This window comes from Artemia sp. Qi Xiang Cuo, chromosome 3, assembly GCF_049724085.1.
Source record: "Artemia sp. Qi Xiang Cuo chromosome 3, ASM4972408v1, whole genome shotgun sequence".
Classification (NCBI taxonomy): Eukaryota; Metazoa; Arthropoda; class Branchiopoda; order Anostraca; family Artemiidae; genus Artemia; species Artemia sp. Qi Xiang Cuo.
The window spans coordinates 84,609,117-84,630,976 of NC_142796.1; the positions used below are offsets into that span (position 1 = coordinate 84,609,117).

A 21,860-nucleotide genomic window follows, 5' to 3' on the forward strand; every position below is an offset into this window, starting at 1 on the left:
AAGGTTAAGCTATCAATAAATTAGGCAGAATAGGAACGTTAACAACTAGACTGGCCTCAGATGACTGCAATGAGTTGGTAGTAGTAATGCCTAGATGTCTCAGTATTAAGTCATAACAAAAACATTAGATAACAAAAGCTAAAAACTAAAGATGGCCTCAGTCGTCTGGTTCTAAGTCAACATATTTTCACTATTTATAGAGATTAAAGCCTAGAGATCTGCCAGCGCTGACACAATACCTGAGTTTTTCCGAATGAAAATTTGATTCTACGAAACCTCCCCGAAAAATAACATACAAGTCTAACAAAATAATCTGCCAACACTGCCACTATCCACAGGTTTCTACGAATGAAAATTGGATTCTCCGGAACCTCCCCGAAAACTAACGTCTAAATCTAACTAAAAACCCATTAGCGCTGCAACCATACATGAATTTCTCCATGTGAAAATCGGATTCTTTAAAACCTCCTCGAAAACTAACAAAAAAAAATAATACCGATTCATATTTTTTGTTAACGTTCGTGCATTTACGAACGTTAATTGCTGGGAAGATTTCAGAGAAGTCAATTTACATTCGTAGATATTTAGAGAAACCGCAAAAAATTAAGAGATAATGGAAAATACAGGATATATAACAGGAATCTTACTCTCGATTTTTAACCCATTAAAAAGAGAAAAATCTCCCTTTCTTTTGGCTGAAAAAAACATATTGTTTGTATTATAACGAAGACACAATGAGATCAAACACTTCTAATAACAATTTTAAACACAGCAAGATCTAGTATTATAAGTATTTCGCTTGAGACACTTATTAAATTTGCCTTCTTTTTTATACAATACCTCTTATGCAAATTAATTGGCGTTGTTGAAAATAAAGGAACTTTCTTAAGAAGGAATTAAAAAGAAATTAAGATTAAATTAAGAAAGAAATGAAGAGACTTTCTTAAGTCCCTTAAATTTAAAGATGAATGATTTCTAATTATAATATAATTGATTCTCTTAGTAATCCACATTATTATTATTCGTTTGTTTGTAAAGGTCCGCACTGGCCAACTTCTGACAGTAGTGTGACAAGATTTGTTGAGCGGAAACGAGAAAAAAGCAAATCACAATGAGATTAAGCTAGCGATAATTTGAGTCAACCAAAATTTACCATAGAATTCTTTAGCCAATCAGAAAATTATATAAAAACCTTTTCCCCTAGAATTAGCGCTAACTCAATCTTGGTATTATGAAAATCTCAGTGTGAGTAGGACTGGAGGGACATAGACCCGTGAGTTCCAGTCTGATTGAAACGATATCCACTTAAGTCTTTCCAAAATATGACTATCATGAATACCTCTCTAAAATGGATACCAATAGAAAACTGGCACATTTAAATAAATAGAAGGCTTATACTAATTCTTAACCGTGCCACTCGTCGCTCAAAGTTTGAAAAAATCCAAATTTTTGGCCAAAGAGGTAACATATGGAGCCATAACTCCAGAAGGGCGAATAAAAAAAAAATTCGCTTAATACCTCAAAAGAAAGCCAATGCTGTTTTTGAAAATTTATATTCTACACATAAATGTTGTTATTTTATTTTATTGAATTATTTTCTGTTATTTTTGTTAAATTAAGATCAAGTTGGTGGACTGTGATGAAAAAGCTGAGAGCCAAGACAAATTGAAAATAAAAATAAAGCTAAGACAGAGAGTCTGAGTTACAGTTAGAGCCGACATAAGCCTTTTTCCGAATTGTAAAAAATGAAGTCATTTCACTAGCTGATGATAGTCTATCACCATCCTAGGGCAGGAATAAGGTTGATAGACATGGAGTAAATGTAATTCGAGTAGTCTATCAGTTCTTTGAGCCATTTGAAGGCAATGGGAGACCCCAAATAAAAATTTTCTAAAATTTATGACTGACCATGTCCAAAGGACTTGCAGACATTTGAGCAACTGAGACAGTTCCAATTATATCGGCTTTGCCTACTGGGAAAGCCTCATTGGAATTGCAATGGGGAAGACCAAGATCCTTGGGTTGATTTATGACACAGAATGTCCGTTAGACTTGTATGCATAACGGGGACTGAATTCGCATGGAATCACAGGCGAAGAAGCGACCAAAGCCTAAGAAGGCCCTCCCGCCTGGAGTTTCAGGCGAACGACTCAATTTATAAGTTCGGACAGTTACGCTAACAAAAAAATTAATTGATAATTCTCCTTTTGTCCAGCATCAAACATGGGAATACTCACAGGAGCATGCGTCATATTGAAGTAAATGTTAGGAAGAGAGTTGTTATACCTAACTTGCCGTCATCATATCTTGGAGATTCTGTTGAGGCATATTCGAGACAAAAATGCGATCACTGGACCTCATCCAGACATTTTAAGAGATTCGTCACTGCTTGACCCAAGACAGACAAAGGAAAATACGACACGGGTATCAGTGATAATCTAGTACGAAAGCAGCTAACCCCAGAAGTAATTACAAATGTTGCTCCTGAATTCGAAACCAAATTAACTGGGAGCCGCCCCAGAGATGACTCCAAGGAGCTATTGCAGTTAGTTCTCGTATTTGTTGGATCACTAGAGGGCAATGTTGTGGGTTTTAGAACTCCAGGAGCCATTGGCTAGGTGGATGGCAAAAGCTATTTACCGCTTTAAAATGTTCCTTTACGCCTTCAATTTAAGATTTCAAAAGAATAAGAAAGTTCTGTGCGTGATATATCTGTTTCCCTATTTAAAGCTTATTGTAAAGCTTGGTTCAATGCTCCAAAAACTCATTTTGCACCAAAGCAATATTTAGGTATTTTACATAGTTATATAAAGGTTATGACAACGATAGATAGACTATAAAGGTTATGACAACGACATTGCACAAATAGCCCTGACCAAATTTTTGAACCATTTGTGGTATTTGAATGTAGAGTTGGTGGGATTATCTTTTTTCGATCCCACCATTACAGACGACGAAAAGTTGTTAATGGCTAATGAATTGCTCGGTAGCACCGATGAACCATCAGAGCAGACTAGGGTTGTAAACCCAAAAGTCAGGAAAGAAAAATTAAAACAGGTAGTTGATGGAGGGTTGGAAACTTTACTAACCAAAGAAACCTTTACATTCTTTGACCGATTTAATATAAAAACAAATTTTCTAAGACAACATCCAAACACCTGGTCTCAAAATAATGGCTTCTAAGACGGATTGAAAATTGTCAAAAAATTAAAAGTAGTTAATGGTATGGCTGAGCGTGGTGTTAAATTAATAAACGACTTTAACAACCTTCTGACAAAAGATGAAGGTCAAAATCAATATTTCCTCCAAGTTCTAAGCAAATACCGAGCATTAAATCCCGACATTTCAAATGCTACTTTAACAAAAGCTCTAGAATAGATTAAATAACAATGTAAAATTATCAACTCATGATTGTACTGCGTCTGTATAATTTTTGGCTGTATTATATACCTATAAAATATATATTATATATATTTTATAATAAAAAAGGTCATTAGACTTATCAGTATTACTTTTTTTTATTATATTTCAGCATTAATATAGCGAAATTTACCAAAAAAGAATGAGATATGCCTTGATATGTCAGCTTTTTGGACATAAATTTGTGTTTTTTCAAACTTAGAGCAACAAGCGGCAAGGGTTAATATTGTTTGATCGAGCTCAAATTTCGGCTATCTCAATATCTGGAAAGGGGAATAGACGAACAAATTCCGATTTTTTTTAATATTTTAAATACATAGTTCTTCCGACACTAAGAACGAATTTTTTCGCTCTTCTTTTAATCAGAACCAAATGTTCGCCCACCTCGACGGTTTTCATTTAGCGACATTAAATTCACCAATCAAAGCTTGATTACCTTGACTGACTTTTTTTCAAATATCAAACTCAATCAATTCGATATATAAGAAATGTAAAAAAAAACTTGCTTTTTTAATTTAATTTTTGAACCTTTTTGAATTGATGCAGGTTTTGATTTTGGCTCACCGTACATGAATAATTTAAAAAAAATTGCATATTAATTTTACTTTTAATTGGTTAAATGGCTTTCTCGAAACTTGTTTAATTTTATTTACGAACGTTTTTATTAGTAATAAATGTACGTCACTCAAGAATTAAATATCGCAACGAACCTCTATATTCATATATTTGTAATACGTATATTAGGGGGTTCACCCCCTAGTTAAAACCTAACTCGTTAATCTTAATTTTAAATTTTGGTCCAAATCTTTAAAATTACCGATTAATCACAACGGCCGTTAATTATAATAAATATCTCTCATGAAAGTACTAAAAAATCTTTGGCTTAAAGAGCGAGGTTTTGACTAGGGGGTGAACCCAATCTTATACGTAATATTTTCTGTTTGTTTTAAGTTTTGAATGTTGCTCCTTACTTTCAGTTGAAAAACTTGTTTTTTTTTTAAATTTTTGATCTTTTTCTTTAATAATGCTGAGAAATCCGGCACCCTCTTCACAGCAATGTCCCTTCCCCCATAAAAAGATCCTCCCATATAACCCCCGACCCCCCCCCACCTACAAGAAAAAATCCCCCCTGAAAACGTCTGTTAACTTCCCAATAACCAATACTATATGTTAACATTGGGTAAAGTTCATAACTGTCAGCCCTCCTCCCGGGGAATTCGGGGGATTAAGTCATCCTAAAAGACATAGTTATCATATTTTCGACCATGCTGAACAAAATGGCTATCTCAAAATTTTGATCGGGTGACTTTGGGAAAAAAAGGAGCGTGGGAGGGGGCCTAGTTGCCCTCCATTTTTTTGGTCACTTAAAAAGGGCACTAGAACTTTTAATTTTCGTTCCAATGAGCCCTCCCACGATATTCTAGGACCACTGGGTCGATACGATCACCCCTGAAAAAAAAAAAAACAAACAAACAAATAAGCACGCATCCGTGACCTTTTTTCTGGCAAAAAATGCCAAATTCCATATTTTTCCAGATAGGACCTTGAAACCTCTACAGTAGGGTTCTCTGATACGCTGAATATGATGGTGTAATTTGTATTAAGGTTCTATAACTTTTAGGGGGTCTTCCCCCCTTTTTATAAAATCAGCCAAATTTTCTCAGGCCCGTAACTTTTGATGGGTAGGACTAAACTTGATGAAACTTATATATCTGAAATCAGTTTTAAAATCTGATTTTTTGATGTATCTATTGGTATCAATATTCCGTTTTTTTGAGTTTCTGTTACCATTGAGCTGGGTCTCTCCTTACTTACAGTTCGTTACCACGAACTGTTTGAAAACAGAAGCGAACCAAATGTCCACATATATGGTTATTCTTCATCAGAAAACGGTAATTTGGTTGCCAAAACGGGACTAGACTCTTTTCAGAATATATTCTTCCGGCAATAAGAGCTGATTTTTCTACTCTGATCCGAAACAGAAGCGAACTAAATCTTCCTCCACAGGTACATTTTTCACAGGGCGGAATTAAATTCGGCAGGCGCAGCGGAATTTGACTCCTATCAGAACAAAATTACAATCGATATGACATCTACGAGATTTGGGCTACAAACTGGGCTACCGAAGCAAAATTCGACTCCTAAGAGGACCTCACTTTAATTTATATGAAATTAGAGTCGATTTCCTGTCCATGACCCACCAAAATATTGTCATGCCCCCTCGGTAAGGCCTGCACACAATGTTAGGAATTACGGACCTACACGGACGTTTTTATCATACGACGTAGAACTAGGTAGCCGAGGGAAATTCGACTCCTATCAGAGTCTATAACTAATCGATAACACATCCAAGAAACAATAACAATTAATTCTAGAAGGTATAGCTTTTACATAAGAAGTAAGAACTAGAAGCACTAAATAACTGTCATTGTTGATCCACTTACATCCTCTTAAGAGAATTCGCTCCCCTTTAAGGTTTTCCCATTCTTTCTGCTTCTGCTTCCTATAATCCCCATAGGTTTTCATCAACTTCTGCCGCTTCTCAACGAGTTCCTAAAAAAGAGATTTTAAGAAAAGAGGTTTTCATGGAAGAAGAGGAGGTTTGTGCTTTCATATGTCACATTATAGTGATAAAAATTTCTCATTTATTTTATTTATGCATCAAATATGAAATAATTATTTTATATATATATATATACATACATACATACATACATACATACATCACTATATATATATATATATATATATATATATATATATATATATATATATATATATACATATATGTATATATGTATATATGTATATATATATATATATATACATATATACATATATATATACACATATATATATATATATATATATATATATATATATATATATATATATATATATATATATATATATATATATATACAATATATATACATATATATACATATATATATATATATATATATATATATATATATATATATATATATATATATATATATATATATATATATATATATATATATATATATATATATATATACATATATATAAATATATATATATATGGTTTGTGCTTTCATAAAGTGTGTTTTGTGAAAGCACAAAACACATTATTTAGCATTTTTTAGCATTATTAATGTTAACTGTCAGACTCACCTAGTACTAGTTGAACTGAATTAGAAAAAGCTAGAAAAACTGTTTTTTTCTTTCACGTTATTCTTGTTTAAATCGCAGGGTAAACGAATAGTGAATAACAAATAATATATCGTTATTTACTTTCAAATTTAACCGAACATACCAAGGACATTAAAATAAAAATTTTGCTTATGGGATCTAAGTTCTATTCATATTCATATTCATGCCACCAGGCATGTGCGCTGTTTTGTGACAGTTATTTATGTACGTGTTATAAATAAAAATATTCTACTCTATTAGAAATACACGACTTTTTAAGAATTTTTCTTTGGCTGTTTTTAAATTATGAAACTTATAGGGCACTACCACATTTTCTTTAGTGTTGCCACGTTGAACCGTAAAACTAAATAAGCAAAATAATTAGTCAGGTTTGGCAACGCTTTTCGTCCATAAAGGCTCCAACATTAACAATTTTTTGCAAAGTGTATGGTTGTGTAAGTTCCACTTAAACAATTTGAACAATCGGATTTCATTTTTACTGCTCTTAATATTCTAAGTGAGTTTTGAAAAAGAGGCACTGGTTATTTGTGTTTCCACTTATTTTAAACCAATGAACCTATTCTTGTAAAGAAACGGGTCTATAGCCAGAAGGAAGAAGAAGAAGATAAAAAGGAAAAGAGAAATGAACAATGAAACGTATATTCCACTTGTATACAGCAAGACAGCAAGGCGTTAAAATAAAGCACTGGAACAAAAACTCAGAAAAGCAACAAAAAAACTTTAAATAAAAAAACGTTCGACTCCACATCCGGGAGCCTTTTTAAACGGGAAAAAATTTTAAGGAAAAAGAACCCAATTAAAAAAGGTAAAACCATCTAAAGAAAACAAAAACTAACACACAAGAAAAAAAAAATTAAACACTTTCAGGACTGCAGTTACTATGTTTAAAATGTGACTTACTTTAATTTTTTATTTTGTGGTCGTTTGTTCTCTTTTTCCTCTTGTGTGTTAGTTGCCGTTTTTTTTAGATAGTTTTATTTCATAAGAAAAATTTGTTTTTCTCCTTATTTTTTTTCCGTTGAAAAATACCCCCGGACGTGGAGCCGAAATATTCGTTTTCTTTTTTTGTTCCACTGCTTTATTTAAATTAATCCCGTTTTTCTGTCTAATTTTTTTTTTTTTTGTATATGGAAAAGCAGTGTGGTCTAAGAAATTACTTAAAGAAAAAAGAATAAATAAAATGAACAAATACATACAAAGATGAAAAACCACGGAAGTAGAATATATGTTACAAGGGCAAAGCAAGATCGCTTGCTAATATGTATGCTCAAAGTTTGTCCACTTGACCAATTCAAACAATCAAAATTCATTTTCATTGTTCTAGGTACTTAAATTTTGGGAATTGTTTTTAATTTGCGTGAATGAACTTCTACTATTAAGGGTACCTCCCTATTAAACTAAAGCACCTCCTAGAATAACTGACACCGTTTTGTAGGGCAGGGTCACTCACTTCACCAGCTTGGGCTAAAAGACCCTCACTTTCTTTGGGTGACTGGCTCTGTTTTGCCTACTTTTCAGTACGAATTCAAAATGGATCAAACTGATGTCGCATCAAATGTCCATATACATGCATATGGGGTTGTGTCTACTGGGGGCATTGTCCTCCAAATCCCCCCCTCCCCCCGATTTTAAAAAAAATACCCTTTCTTGATATTTTTTGGATAATCGATTCTTTTGGTATTACTACAGAAATACCTTTTACAAAACAATTTTTAAATTTTGAATGCTACGGCAATTTGTGTCTATTTTTATTTTAAATCAAGTCATATTGCTATCTTCAAAAAATATATCAAATTATGGATTTACCGGCTATAGATAAAGTCATTTCTCACATTACACTCTATACGCATAAGAATTTGTATTCCGCAGAGAATGAACAACTAATTTTTAACAATATACTTTTGAAACCGCGGAGACTGCTGTAAACTACACAAATATTAATATTGAGCAAAGATTGAGGGGAATTTTCGGAAGTGTGTAAACAAGAAGGGTTTGAATAGATTGTGGTGAAAGAGGAACGGGTGTAGCTGTGATGGCCTAGTGCGGCTTGGTGCTGTAGTGAGTTGTTAGTAGTAGTAGTGTTGATAGCCCAATACCACCCAGATGACATGAGAACTTAAGTCCAAGCTGAAGACCAGAACAAGCAGAGGGAGGCGAAAAAACCCTTGAAAGGTTTTTTTTTTAAAAGACAAATAGCTAACAGGTATTTGTTTATGTAAAATCAAATCTGTGTGTGTTTGCACTAAATAAACAATTCAACATTTAAAGCTAAGAAACTGCAGTTAAGTCATCAACAGTCTCTTTTACAACATCATCTGTCATCAACAGTCTCTTTTACAACACCATCCGTCATCAACAGTGTCTTTTACAACACCATCTGTCATCAACAGTCTCTTTTACAACATCATCTGTCATCAACAGTCTCTTTTACAACACCATCTGTCAGCAACAGTCTCTTTTACAACACCCTCTGTCATCACCAGTCTCTTTTACAACACCATCTGTCACCAACAGTCTCTTTTACAACACCATCTGCCATCAACAGTCTCTTTTATAATCTTCAGTCACAAAAAAGGGGAAATTTAGACCCTTGTTTTTCAGTTTTTCCGAGAGAGGGCAGTCCTTCGAAACAATTTCGGGAGGAGCAAGGGAAGGAGCATTCTGATAAAAACACAAGAAATGGTGTAAAAGACAGCTCAAAGGTAAGCATCCCGCGATTCCCCTGTCTGCTTATGTCCCTGTGAATAGCATTAAGCTAAAAGGAGAAGTAATTAATATAAAAGGAAAGTATAATTTAAAATGAATAGTATTAAAATTATTATTAAAATAGCATCAAAATTATTAATTTTTGTTAAAAATGTTAATTTAAAACACTAACAGGAATTTGTATAAAAAAGAGACGCAAACGTTAGCATGCAAATTGTGTAAGACTAGAGCGACAAAAGAAGAGAAATTACCTTGGAAGCCTTGGTCATTCGTATTTTATCCTTGACTTCAAATTGCGAACTATACCTCTTCAAATTTTTCTTGATTTCTTTCACCTTTTCTGCACTTAAGAGAGACGGTTGGCGTGGCCTCCAAGAAAACTGGATGAACCGGCTGAGGGGGAACCTTTTCAAAACTTTACCTTGAAAATTCCATATCCAATATGCATTGTCTGACTGGAAGAAGAAAAAAGTAGTAAGAACATGTTAAAAAAAAAGAAAAAGAAAAAAGGCAAACAAAATGCAGAAGACTAATGGTTAACAAAATATGTTAAAACAATAGAAAAGATTAGTTAAAAACAAAAAACTTAAACGACAGACGTGGCGCTTTTTTGCAGTGGTATAACACACACGTGTGAACGATAAGCTGGCTTTTAAGCAGAAAAAACAACGTTATCTTGGCAAATATTTAAACTTGTACAACATGGGCACTCAACGGACAACATTGTCATGGCCGCTCAATAACAACGGGCAGGATCCTATTTTGATGCAAGAGCTTGAGTGGGCGTTCAGACGCTGAATTCTGCCTCAGACTCTGCCCAAGTTTCCCGCTCAGAATGGTTGAAAGTCCAATGTTTTTCAGAAATAGGAAATTCACAATCATAATTGTCACCTAAATAGGTGTTTTCAGTTTTGAAAATGGTGCCCAATAGTTCCTATTTTCAGCTTACAACCATTCTGAGAGGGGAAACTTGGGCAGAGTCTGAGAGAGAATCCAGCGTCAGAACGGCCACTGAAAAATAAAGAATTTAAAAGTACCCTAACCCCATCTCGTCTTTGGCTATTCAAAAAAAAAAAAAAATCCTAGCACCATTTTTGGGGTTCGAAGTATGATGAGCAGAAACAGTTATAGTAATTATGGGAAAATCTTTAAATATACAGAAAACAAGAAAAAAGGAACCCAAAAAAGTAAACAAAAGAAAATTTAGCTCTGCCCTAGGATGGATGATAGACTATCTATCAACAAGGGAAATAAATCATTTTTATACAATTCTGAGAAAGTTATGACAGCTTTGTGTCTCACAGAGACTATCTGTCTAGGCTTTGCTCTAATTAGCCATCGATCTCAAGTGTGCAATCACTTCCACAAAGTTGATTTTAATTCTAAATAAACGGACTCAGTCTCGGCCTTCGTCTTCAACCTCGTTGAACTCGGTTGATTTTTGAATTAAAATCAACTTGGTTTTAGTGATAGAAAAATTGACCCTTTAGATTTCAATCTTAAGGAATCAGACAATTCTTATGGTTGCAGCGATAGTTGCAACCTAGTAAAGAGCAAACCACTACCCAAAAGTTTAAGAACACACACTTAAAAAAACTGTCTAGTGAGAAGAATTGTTATTTTTAGCTGATACAGAAATGGTAACAATTATTTTGGTTAATTTTAATTGAGGGTGGCTTAGCAGAGGTTTTCGCAAAAATATCTGTTTTTTTCCGTTTGTTCAATACCTGAAAATTATCATCACTCAGTTCGGCCTTTTTGTTGGCTATTCGCTACTCCCCACACATCAGACTTATTAATCCAGCATACCTTATTAATCCAAAAGGAATTGTAGGTAACAAAATAGCGGCCTGTTGGATCCCACTCACAGTCTGTGGCCTGAAAATGTTCGCCGGAATTCATAAATGTAAAGTCGGTAGTGTCATAAAATTCAAACATCCCTGAGGCGTTCCTCAGGGCAGCTAGACAAATGTATTGACCACACGGAGCCCAGGATAGCTGGTTACACGACCTCTTCTCAAGTTTTTCTGAAAAAAAAGAAGGAAACATTGTACAACCCCGTTTAATATTACTAACTCTATATTTGCTATACTAAAAAGCATATAAAAATAATGCAAAACTATCAGTATTAAGCTGGTTTCACACTATTTTCGTAATTTGCTATGCTAAGTGGCTAAGTTACACTATATTAAGTTGAACATTTCATAGTGACGTAGGCAGTTCTAAGTACTAAGTACATGTACTTAGAATCATATTTTACGTAAGTTTTGAATGAGAAAATTTATCGAAGGCTTTACTAAGACCAAGGTATATTGCGTCAACTTGTATGCCTTTGTCGAGGTTTGGTCTCCAGGTGTTTCTAATTAGAAGTAGCTGGAATTCACCTGACCTGTCTTAGGAATCCAAACTGCCTTTTGTTGATTAACTTTTTGGTTAGAAGCTATTCTAGTAATCTGTCTGCTATGATGGACTCAAGGATTTTACAATTGATGCATGTAAGACTTATGGGCCTGTAGTTGAATGGGTTTTGTTTTTACCTTTCTTGAAGATTGGGGTGATGATTGCCTTTTTCCAGATACTAGAGAGTTTTTCCGTATTTACAGATGCCAAGATAGAGGTCTTGTGACTTGTCCTGCAAGTTCTTTAAAAATGCGAGGGTGTATGCCGTCGGGGCAGATTTATTTGTTTTTAGCTTTTTGAGTTTTTGGTAGATGGACTCTTCATCGAAATCTATCACTGAGAAGCCAACATTTTCTTCATCTATTCGTGCTGCATCACTTCTATCCTCCGATTGTGATGTAGAACTGATGCAAAATGGTAATTAAATAGATTGGCTTTTTAAATGGGGTCTTCCAATGTTTTTCCACATAAAGGATCTATTAGAGCTGGGATGCTAGGTCGGTCATGTCGCTTGGATCTTACCTAATTCCAGAAAACTATGGGATTTTCATTTTTGGCGACATGTTTTTCTCTTTGAGCAGCAAAATAACGTGTTACTTTTCTTATTTTATTTCTTAAGCGACAGAATAGTTTGTATTCTTCGTCGGCAGGAGTTGTGACAAACTTTCTCCAAGCCTGCTGCTTTCTTTTAATGAGCTCCACAGTTTCTCGGTTCAGTGCGGGTCTTGTGTACTTTATTTTAGCTGGCACAGATTTTTTTTTTTTACCAATTTCTGGATTTTATCACAAAATAGCCCATACATCTCCTTTACCGTCTAAAAAATAGATTTTTTAAATTCTTTAGGCCAATCCTCTTCGCTCAGAGCCTCACGCATTGATTTGTAGTCTGCTTTATAATAATCAAGTTTATCTTCATTATTGTATTTTCTTTTTGATTCAGCTTTCAGTTCAACAGTAATATTAGCATGAACCGACTTGCGCAGAGGCGCCCCAACTCTAACTATTTCAATTTCTGAGCGATTGTTACACAGAACCAGATCAAGTGTTGTTGGTTTATCTTTTCCCCGAATTCGAATTGGCTTCTTTACATGCTGGTCTAGGTAGTTATCATTTATTGCTTTTAGAATTTTTTTTTGGGATGGTGACCCAAGTGATTCTTGTGTATATTGTGCATCCCAATCAATCAGTGGGTAGTTGAAATCACTACCTAGTATAATGCTAGTGGTTTTTGGTCTAAAATACCCATAAATCTTTGAGAGAGGAAGGTCATCATTTTCAAGGGTGCTTGAAGGGCTTCTGTACATGATTCCAATGTTTTTCATTTTTAGATTTCTCTGGGTTAGCTGTAACCATATACTTTCTAATCCATTTGTTTTTACATGAATATCAGGTGTTACATTTTTATGAATGTAGCATAATATTCCTCTGCCTTTTTTATCTTCAAGATTTATAGTTATTTGTGTAGCATGGAACTGAAATTATGAAAGTGGGTTGGGTGACGGCTGTTTTTGGATTTAACTTCTACAATTCCAAAAATATGTGAGGTTTCAAGAAAAATTAGATGCTTCAGTTCCTCAAGTTTATTTTAAAGGGAGTCTGCATTTAGATAGAGTATTTTGAGGCTCTTTTTCTCTCTGGATTTTAGATTTTTGGTCTCGAGTCAATTAGTACCTTGTTAAGCTCTAATTGTTGTTTTGTAGTCCTTTCGTGTTTAGTTGGAGAGAAAGCCAGGCTGGTTCTGACCATTTCTTTTCGACAGGCGAATTTCTGCTAGGGCTCCTCTTTGCTTGGGAGTTAGATCCGGTTTTATGTAAATCTTGGATCGGGTGTACTCGCTAGATGCTCGGAGGCGCGGTGCTAATTTAAGGATGATTCGAAACTTCCTTCCAGCTTCAGAGGAGTCTTTCCTTAATTTCACAAGCAGTGTACGAGGTGACAGTTCATCTTTTGGTCTACTAAATCAGACAGCTTCAACAGTATCATCTGTCAATCGGATGGCTCCAATGTTATTTTCTTCAGTTAGATTGATTTCTTTTGCAGAATCCAAAATTTTTGAGGATTTTGGTATCTGGTATACCAATAATTACAAATTTCATTTTCTTTTCCTCTCTTAATTTTTTGTCTGCATCAGAACGAAAAATTGCATTGACAGTAGGATAAATCTGCGAGCCTAAGCTGTTAGGTTGATAGAGCTGGGGCTCAAGGTGCTCATTGAGATTTATTGTTGATGTAGGATTCGCAATTGGGCCGAGAATGTCGCTTAACTCCCGCACTTTGAGCTATAGTTGAGCAACTTACCTTTTATTACACACCTAACATTCGTGTTCAAAAAATGTTTGATTAGGGTCGTGAGCCTTTGCAGCGAGTACTCAATCACTACTCATACCTCTACAGTCAGCGCGCTCCCATTCTTTACAGAAGAAACATAGAAAAGAAGTTGAACCTTCAGTGGTTATGTGGCATTAAGTGCATTCTGGGTAGACATCGCTCAATAATAATGATCCGGAGCTTGAGGGTTGGATTTTGGTAGGGTCATGCGAGGGACCTAAATTTGGATTGGTGATAGAGCTGGTAGGACTTGGCGCATTATTGCTTCCAGTAAGTGCATAATTGGCTTAGCTTTACTTTTTTATCCGAAGTTTTTAGCTGACGTAGATCCGCTCTTGTTATTTAGAATAGATTCTGCGGCGCTTGTTGGAGAGATTTGTTTAGGTGTGCTCGGATTTGTTATGGACATGGGTCATTCGTCGTTCCTTTACACCTGTTACACTTCAATTTTTCTCGAATTTTCTTTGTGTTTAGTTCACCCCAGTTCGTGTTGCCACATGCCAAATGATACCAATCATGGTATCCGAATCACTGGACACCTCCCTGTGAGCCAGTAATATTTTTTTTGCATCTTAACATAAGTCAGATACCTTTTTTCTGGACCATATAATCTAAAGGTGAGCCCGAGCGAAGTAAGGGAAGCGCTGGAGGCTGTCTACTTTGTCCCCACAATTTAAGGGGCAAGCCCAGCGGGTACCACGGCTCTTGCTAACAACTCTTTAACCCCTCCTCCGCTTACTTTTCTCCCGCCACCTCTAGAGACTATTTGCGGTGGGTTGTTATTATCCAATAATTATATAATCCAATAGTTCAATTTATAAATGAGGTCACTATTATATTCCAAGCCAATTGTTGCGAAATAATTAAAGGTCACTGAATTAATCATGATATATAAGTTAGGATTATAAGTCACTATAATCCGAACCCAATTATTGTGAAATCTTAAACTAATTCAATTAAAAAAAACCTCGCTGATTTATTAATGTTCATGAAGTATCTGATTTTAGTTCTAACTTTGAACCTTGAAACAAGACGCAGATGTGCAACAGTTCCCTGCAATCAGCAAAATATTTCTAATAGAATATTTTATGTTTAACAAAGTATAAAAATATTTTTACAAGGCCTAAAGTGGTGCCTTCTAGATTTACAAGCAATTTCTGTTTGTAATTTCAGTTGCGTGTGCTAGTTCATTTTCAGTATTTGAGGCATTTGCCTCCCAACTTTTAATAAATCTTTATTGACAAATGAAACTCAGCGAGGAAAGAAAAATAAAATCAAAAAAGGTGAAAAAATGAGGATTTTGTCAGCCAGTGGCGAACCATGAAGAAGAGGAAATAAGCAAATATTTCGACAAGAACCCCCGCCAAGTCGTCCTCAGTGATAAACAAAAAAGAAAGAAAATAAAAAGAAACCAACGAAAATCGAACCTTTCGAAGTTTACTTGTCAACGACAGTACAGAAACTAAATAAGAACCCGGTTGGAATCAATGAAAAAGAAAACTTCCAAGATGATTGGGCAATAATCCTTTGTTTTGCAATTACTTTGGCTGGCCTACGTCAAATCTTTATTTGCTAAAAAAATTCGACACACTACTCCTTTCTTAATAGGGAGATTAGAAAGATAACCCATGGCAATAAAACCAACCTTTAAATTACAGGAGATAAAATTCTCTTTTAGAACTGATCAATTACTCCTTGAAGAGCTAATGGGCGTATATCCTATCAGTTTTTTTTTTTTTTTTTTTTTTTTTTTTTTTTAGAGACTATGCAAGAGTGGGGTTTTCAGCTTGTACGACTGCAGGGTTGAAGTGAGACTGCTGCTGCTTCAAACTACCCCTGTATTTCTTGCCACTATCATTTTTCAGAAAGGTAGAGAATTTATACCTTGTTTGAAGTGGCATTACAAATAGATTTTCAATCTATCATGGATGAACTGGTCATAAGAGGAACTTACATCACTTTTTAACAATATTCCATACCAATCAAACTCCAAATTATGACACCCAAAAAACTAATAGGGTGAATACTAGGGAAATAAAAGTTAAATGGTAGGCCAAACTAATAGTGCAAATAAAAATCTACAGGGTAAATAATTTTCAAAAAGGATCCCATTCCAGGGTAACAATATTTGATTTGCTAACAGTGTTGAAGGTTGGAATTACTATTTTAGGTTATGTTACAGGCTATAGCAGAGGAGCCAATTCAGCCAAGAGGAAGGCACGCAGGACTTGTAATCCTATGACCTTCTGGACGGGATCTCAAGTCCTGGTGTCGTCAGTCCTCCAGCTTAGGGGAGGGGGGAGGGTTAGAGGTGTGATTCTATAAGCTCAGCCGCTGTGAATCCAGAGAGCTTACGTTAAACAGATTATCGCAGTACATCTGAATTTCAGATGCCACGTGAGGTGTAAAACGCCTGGTCCTACCACAAGTACAAGTATAATGCTGAGGGGCATACAGATATTTGCCCCATTCTTTTTCTACGGCTTGTTGGGTTTGATTAAAAAATAAAAAAAATATGTCCGAGAAGAGATTATTTACCTAGGGGATATATAATTGTCTTTCGGTCAAAAAAGAAAGTAGTTGAGCTAGACAAGCGCAATTTTCAGATATTTTAAGGGTTTGATCTTTGAACGGATTCTGAAAAGTTTTATTTACCTGCCTTAACGCCGTTCTTTAAAATAAAAAAAAAGCGCTCTAAAAGTTTACCCCCTTAAATACCTTTAAGAAAATAACATGTAGAAATGACTTACTAAGAAGTTGTGGAGATCCCTTTGTTTCATAGAATGAAACACTTAAAGCAGGCCCTTCGCCGTGGATAATGGCAAATTTAGGGTTCACTGGATCCCAAGCTAAGGAGCTAATAGGGTCTTTAACTTCAACTGAGTCCACAGGGTTTTGTTTCTCTCGCATATGGAATATCTCAAGGTTGTGAGTAATACCCTAAAAAAAAAAAAAAAAACGATGACAAGAGTGAATCTACGTAAATAGTAATCATTAAAGGAATAGTAACAGAGGCAATATTAGTAAAATAGTATTTCGTAGTAATTACAGAAGCATTAGCTTGATTTCAAATCAAGTAATTCTACTTTTATATTTCAAGGTAACAACAAGCTTCGTGTCATCAAACATATAGTGTCCAAAAAAGAACGCCACGATTTCTTCACAATTTCACAATATCCATTGAAAAATCGCAAAAACACATTCCCTGGTAAAAATAGGTTTCAAAGAATATCAGTTGGAAAGTTAGCAGATGCAATAGAGAATGCTGAAGCTATGCATCGAGTTTTGAATAGGATAAACCGAGTTGAAGACGGATATGGGTTGTTCAGGATGTTCATATTGACCTAACAAGACCAACACATAACTCAACTCGACACCATAAAAAAAAGGAACAAACAATACACACATACAGGCATAAATTTGTTCCAAAGAAAGGGGGCGGGGTGGCAGAGGACACGTTTAAAAACACCACACACAAAATTCTATTTAAATTGACAATATTAGCAAGTATTTGTAACACCTAGCCAATCACATGATGTCATACAGCGGGTAGCCGCAGCCGATATTTTGCCGGAAAACTTTTACGATCAGTCATTTTTCGTATTTCATCCACTATCTTGCATCACGGAAAACTTAATAACCATAAATAACATTATAAAGGGTGTCTTAAAAAAGAATATCGGATTTGAAAAATCTGTTTTTTGTTTGTTGTTGTTGACATCCTTTTTTTTACATATTTTGGTATTACAGACCATTGAGGTTATGTTTTGATATTGCGATTTTGTCTTCCCGGTTAACAAATGTGGTATAAGTTCGTAAATGTGTGTCAACCACCTCGCACTAGAAATAATACTTAATAACAGTAAATAACGTTATTTTTGTTTGTTGCTGTTGGCACCATTGCTTTTAGATGTTTTTTTATTAGATCATTGAAGTTATGGTTTGATACTGCATTTTATTTTCCATGTCAATATTAAAGGTAGTTTTTTGGTAAAAAAAGTCAAATATTCTGGCTTGGTTTTTGTTTTGCTTGATTCAGTATTCCTTCTGCTCTGTTCGAATCTAATTGAAAAGTATACTTTTTTTTAGCAGAAGACGGCTTGTTGGAGGTCTTTATCAGATATCTGCTTATTTTCTGTCAACTGGCTGACATTACCCTCGTTTTTCTCGGCTATTTTATTTTATTTTTCATTTAGTATTTTTTTTTCTTGTCATACGTCATAGGCATATGTAAGAAAAAGATAGAACATCAGGAAGAAGGTGCTAGATTTAATAGGCTGAGTTGCTCCAAGTGCTGTATTGGTCTGAAAAGGCATGCAAAGGCATATGTAAGCAAATAACGGAATTTTCAGGAGTAGATTCTTGATTTGATAGGCTGAAAAGTTCCAGAGGTGATATATTGCTCTGAATAGGTAGGCAAAAGCATATGTGAGCAGAGGATGTAGTATCTAGGAAGAGATGCTAGGTAGGCAAAGGCATATGTGAGTAAAAGATCAAATATCTAGTAGAAGGTGCTTGATTTAATCAGGTTTATTTTATTTTTCATTTAGTTTTTTTTTTCTGTCATACGTCATAGGCATATGTGAGCAAAAGATAGAATATCAGGAGGAAGGTGCTAGATTTAATAGGCTGAATTGCTCCAAGTGCTGTATTGGTCTGAAAAGGTATGCAAAGGCATATGTAAGCAAATAACGGAATTTTTAGAAGGAGGTTCTTGATTTGATAGGCTGAAAAGCTCACGAGATGATGTATTGCTCTGAATAGGTAGGCAAAGGCATATGTGAGTAAAAGCAAAAGTTTAGTAGAAGGTGCTCAATTTAATGGGCTGAGTTGCTCTAGATGTGCTGTATTGCTCTTAGTAGGCAGACATAGGCATATATAAGCAGAGGATGTAATATCTAGGAGGAATGCTTGATAGGCTAAATTGCTCCAGAGGTGCTGTATTGCACTGAATAGGTAGTCAAAGGCATATGTGAGCAAAACATGGAATATCTCACAGAAGGTGCTCGATTTAATCGGCTGAGTTGCTATAGAGGTGCTGTATTGCTCTGAATAGGCAAACATAGGCATATATAAGCAAAAGATATAATATCTAGAAGGTGCTGGATTAGATTGGCCGAATTGCTCCATAGGCATCTGTATAACTCTCAATAAGTAGATATAGACATGTAAACAGGAGGATGTAATACCTTGAAGTTCTTGATTTGTTGTGTGGAGTTTATCCCTAGGTGTTGTTTATGTCGATGTTGGCAAATGTTGGTAAATTCAAAATGTCGATGTTGGTAAATTCAAAATATTAGTAGGTAATTACGTAGTAGGGTTAACAATACCTTTTCGGACGAACCTAAAGCGGGTTGGTAATCATTTCACGCAAAAATTTGCAGTACAATTTTAGAAGAAGGTGCTTGATCTATGCGAACAAAATTCCAGAGACTTTCAGGAATGAATATATAATTGAATTCTAAAAGTTCCATTTACCAAACCCACTGATTTCTTTGGAGTTTTTTATTAGCTACTAGAATAAATATTGGAAGCTGTAACGATTTAGCCGAAATAATGAAGCTTAGCCGAAATGACACTTATAGTGAGAAAAATCAGGCCAAAATGGGCGGCTGCTTGAATGGTTTTCATTCAAAGAAGAAGAAGAAAAGATAAACTTACACTGTATTTGATTTCCTGTTTTTCTTTCCTCATTTTTGAGTATCGATCTACTTTCATACACAAAAAGTCACCCGATTTTTGCCAATGGATCTTTGCGTCAGCTACGTTGAACAAGTTCTTCACTCGCAATTCTTTTTTGCTACAAAAAAATATACTACATGTATTTTTTTGACAAATTAGCCATAGGATAGCTCAACACTACTAGCAGATTACTTTGGATCATATTTGAAATGCAACTCTTTGCAGTCACTAGGTATGAGCCCTATCTAAAAAGTTTGTTTTAATTCAATTTTATTTATTAGCACTGAGCATAAGGGATTAAATGTCTTTTGTTAAGTACATTTTCGGCTAAAAGGGGAGCTCTTATGACCAATCTATAGGCCGAAACTCCCTCTATATCCTCCTACGCACAAACAGGACTAGAAGTATAGAGAAGGCAGTATATTAGCAAATGTTAGATAGGCTATTTGCGTGAAAAATCAGAGGGTGTGAATTTCTTCACAAGAATCCCCTGGGCATAATCTTACATTATTTTTATTTGTTTTGAATTTCTTGTCGTTCCAATAAACTATTTTTGTTTTACCTTTTTTGGTTTACTACTAGTCCTTAGATTTAAAAAAAAACACATAGTTCACTTATAACCACTGAGTACAGTAAAGAACTAAACCAAATACATTACAAATTTGGAATCAAAATCATATTTTTAGGCTAGAAAAGGCCAATCTTTGGCGCAGAACTCCCCCCTACACCCCCTTATGTGCAAGTGTAAACAAAAGTATGGATAATATATCTTATTAGAACTAGAGACGTGGAAGTCAGCATCAAGAATAACACAGTTACAGTGTTCCCCTTTGTCACCATCATCAGGAATCGCAGATAATCTTTCGATTAAAACTGTAGTGGTTCAACCTCGCATGTCGCAAGAAAGTTGTGTATCTTATTATCGATTTCTCGACCCCGCTCTAAATGGGTAACCGGAGGAGTCTGGAGAAGGTAAAATGGAAGAGTGCACGAAAGCACAGGATGGCTGCCCCCTTGCCTTCCTGGCCGAAGGGCCATGAAACAGAGATCAGCGTAGCCAATAGGGAGCTGTTCAATGCCGTGCTATTACCTTTACCTTACCATTAAAAAAAGAAAAATAATTTTTTATTTAGAGTAGAAATAATTGCTTATGTTCTAAATGAAAAGACTGTCTTAAGTAACAGGTTATTTTTGGCATTTTAAAATATAATCTTAAGTTGGTAACGCAAGTTGAGAAGGTTTGATTACATATTGAGAGATAACAATTCGCTCGTATTTTTGTCATACTGTGTCTTGTTCCTAGATTTTAACCTTTCAGTTAAACGGGTATGCATATTTTGCGATGTATATAAAAATGAATTTTAATTCTAATGGTCAATGTTCAAAGGAATATTTAACAAAATCTCTATATTTTGTTAAATACCGTCAATATAAGACTGAAGTTTTTGGATAAAAGAATACTAATACCTGAACAACTCAAGAAATATATATTGTGGTAAAGCTTTCTAATTTAGTTAATTATTAATTGAGTAAAAATATATTAAGACGCAAAAACAAAGTTTCAAAATACCACTTTTTAAGATAAGGATACAAATCGTGGAATGTGTGGGCTTGGAGGGAACTTGTTCAATAACCAATTTCCTTGCTAAATGCGTCAATTTACCGGAAGGACATGGTTAGGTTTTTCATATATATACCCCGATTTTTGAGACTGAAGGCAGACTTTTTGACTTGCCGGGTGAACCTCTGCCCGTTTGTTTTCTCATTGGAAATACCTTTGAGTTTGTCGGATCATTGTAATTGTCTGTATCTTATTTATATATTATTGTTGTTTTCGAGACTTGTGGTCTACTTGGGACAGCCAGTCCCAGTAGACAGAATATATCCGATTATATTATATGGTAAATCAATAAAAGTATTGTATTTTAGACGACCTCTCTACGAACTATTTTTAGCCTCTCGAACATACTCAGTCGGTACGCCTCATCAGTTGGGTCATAGCCTAAGGCACACTACCAAAGTTTAATTACCTTAGGGCCAGATTTTATCTCCCCAATAAAGGGAGAATAAAGGCATCTAAGACTACAACCCCCAAATACCACAAATAACGTTTCACAACAACTGGT

The 21,860-nt window shown here is 34.9% G+C and overlaps 1 protein-coding gene across 1 annotated transcript in view; it reads right to left on the reverse strand.

Moving 5' to 3' along the window:
• The window catches only part of LOC148954666 (eukaryotic translation initiation factor 3 subunit B-like), a 68,045-nt gene that overhangs the window by 1,561 nt on the left and 44,624 nt on the right, over positions 1-21,860 (reverse strand). The window contains exons 4-8 of the mRNA XM_089086455.1: positions 19,714-19,852; positions 16,803-16,992; positions 11,134-11,351; positions 9,576-9,779; positions 5,865-5,973 (exon numbers count right to left, since the gene is read on the reverse strand). Of these exons, the coding sequence (XP_088942581.1) occupies positions 5,865-5,973; positions 9,576-9,779; positions 11,134-11,351; positions 16,803-16,992; positions 19,714-19,852 (860 nt within the window). The remainder of the gene's footprint in view (positions 1-5,864; positions 5,974-9,575; positions 9,780-11,133; positions 11,352-16,802; positions 16,993-19,713; positions 19,853-21,860) is intronic.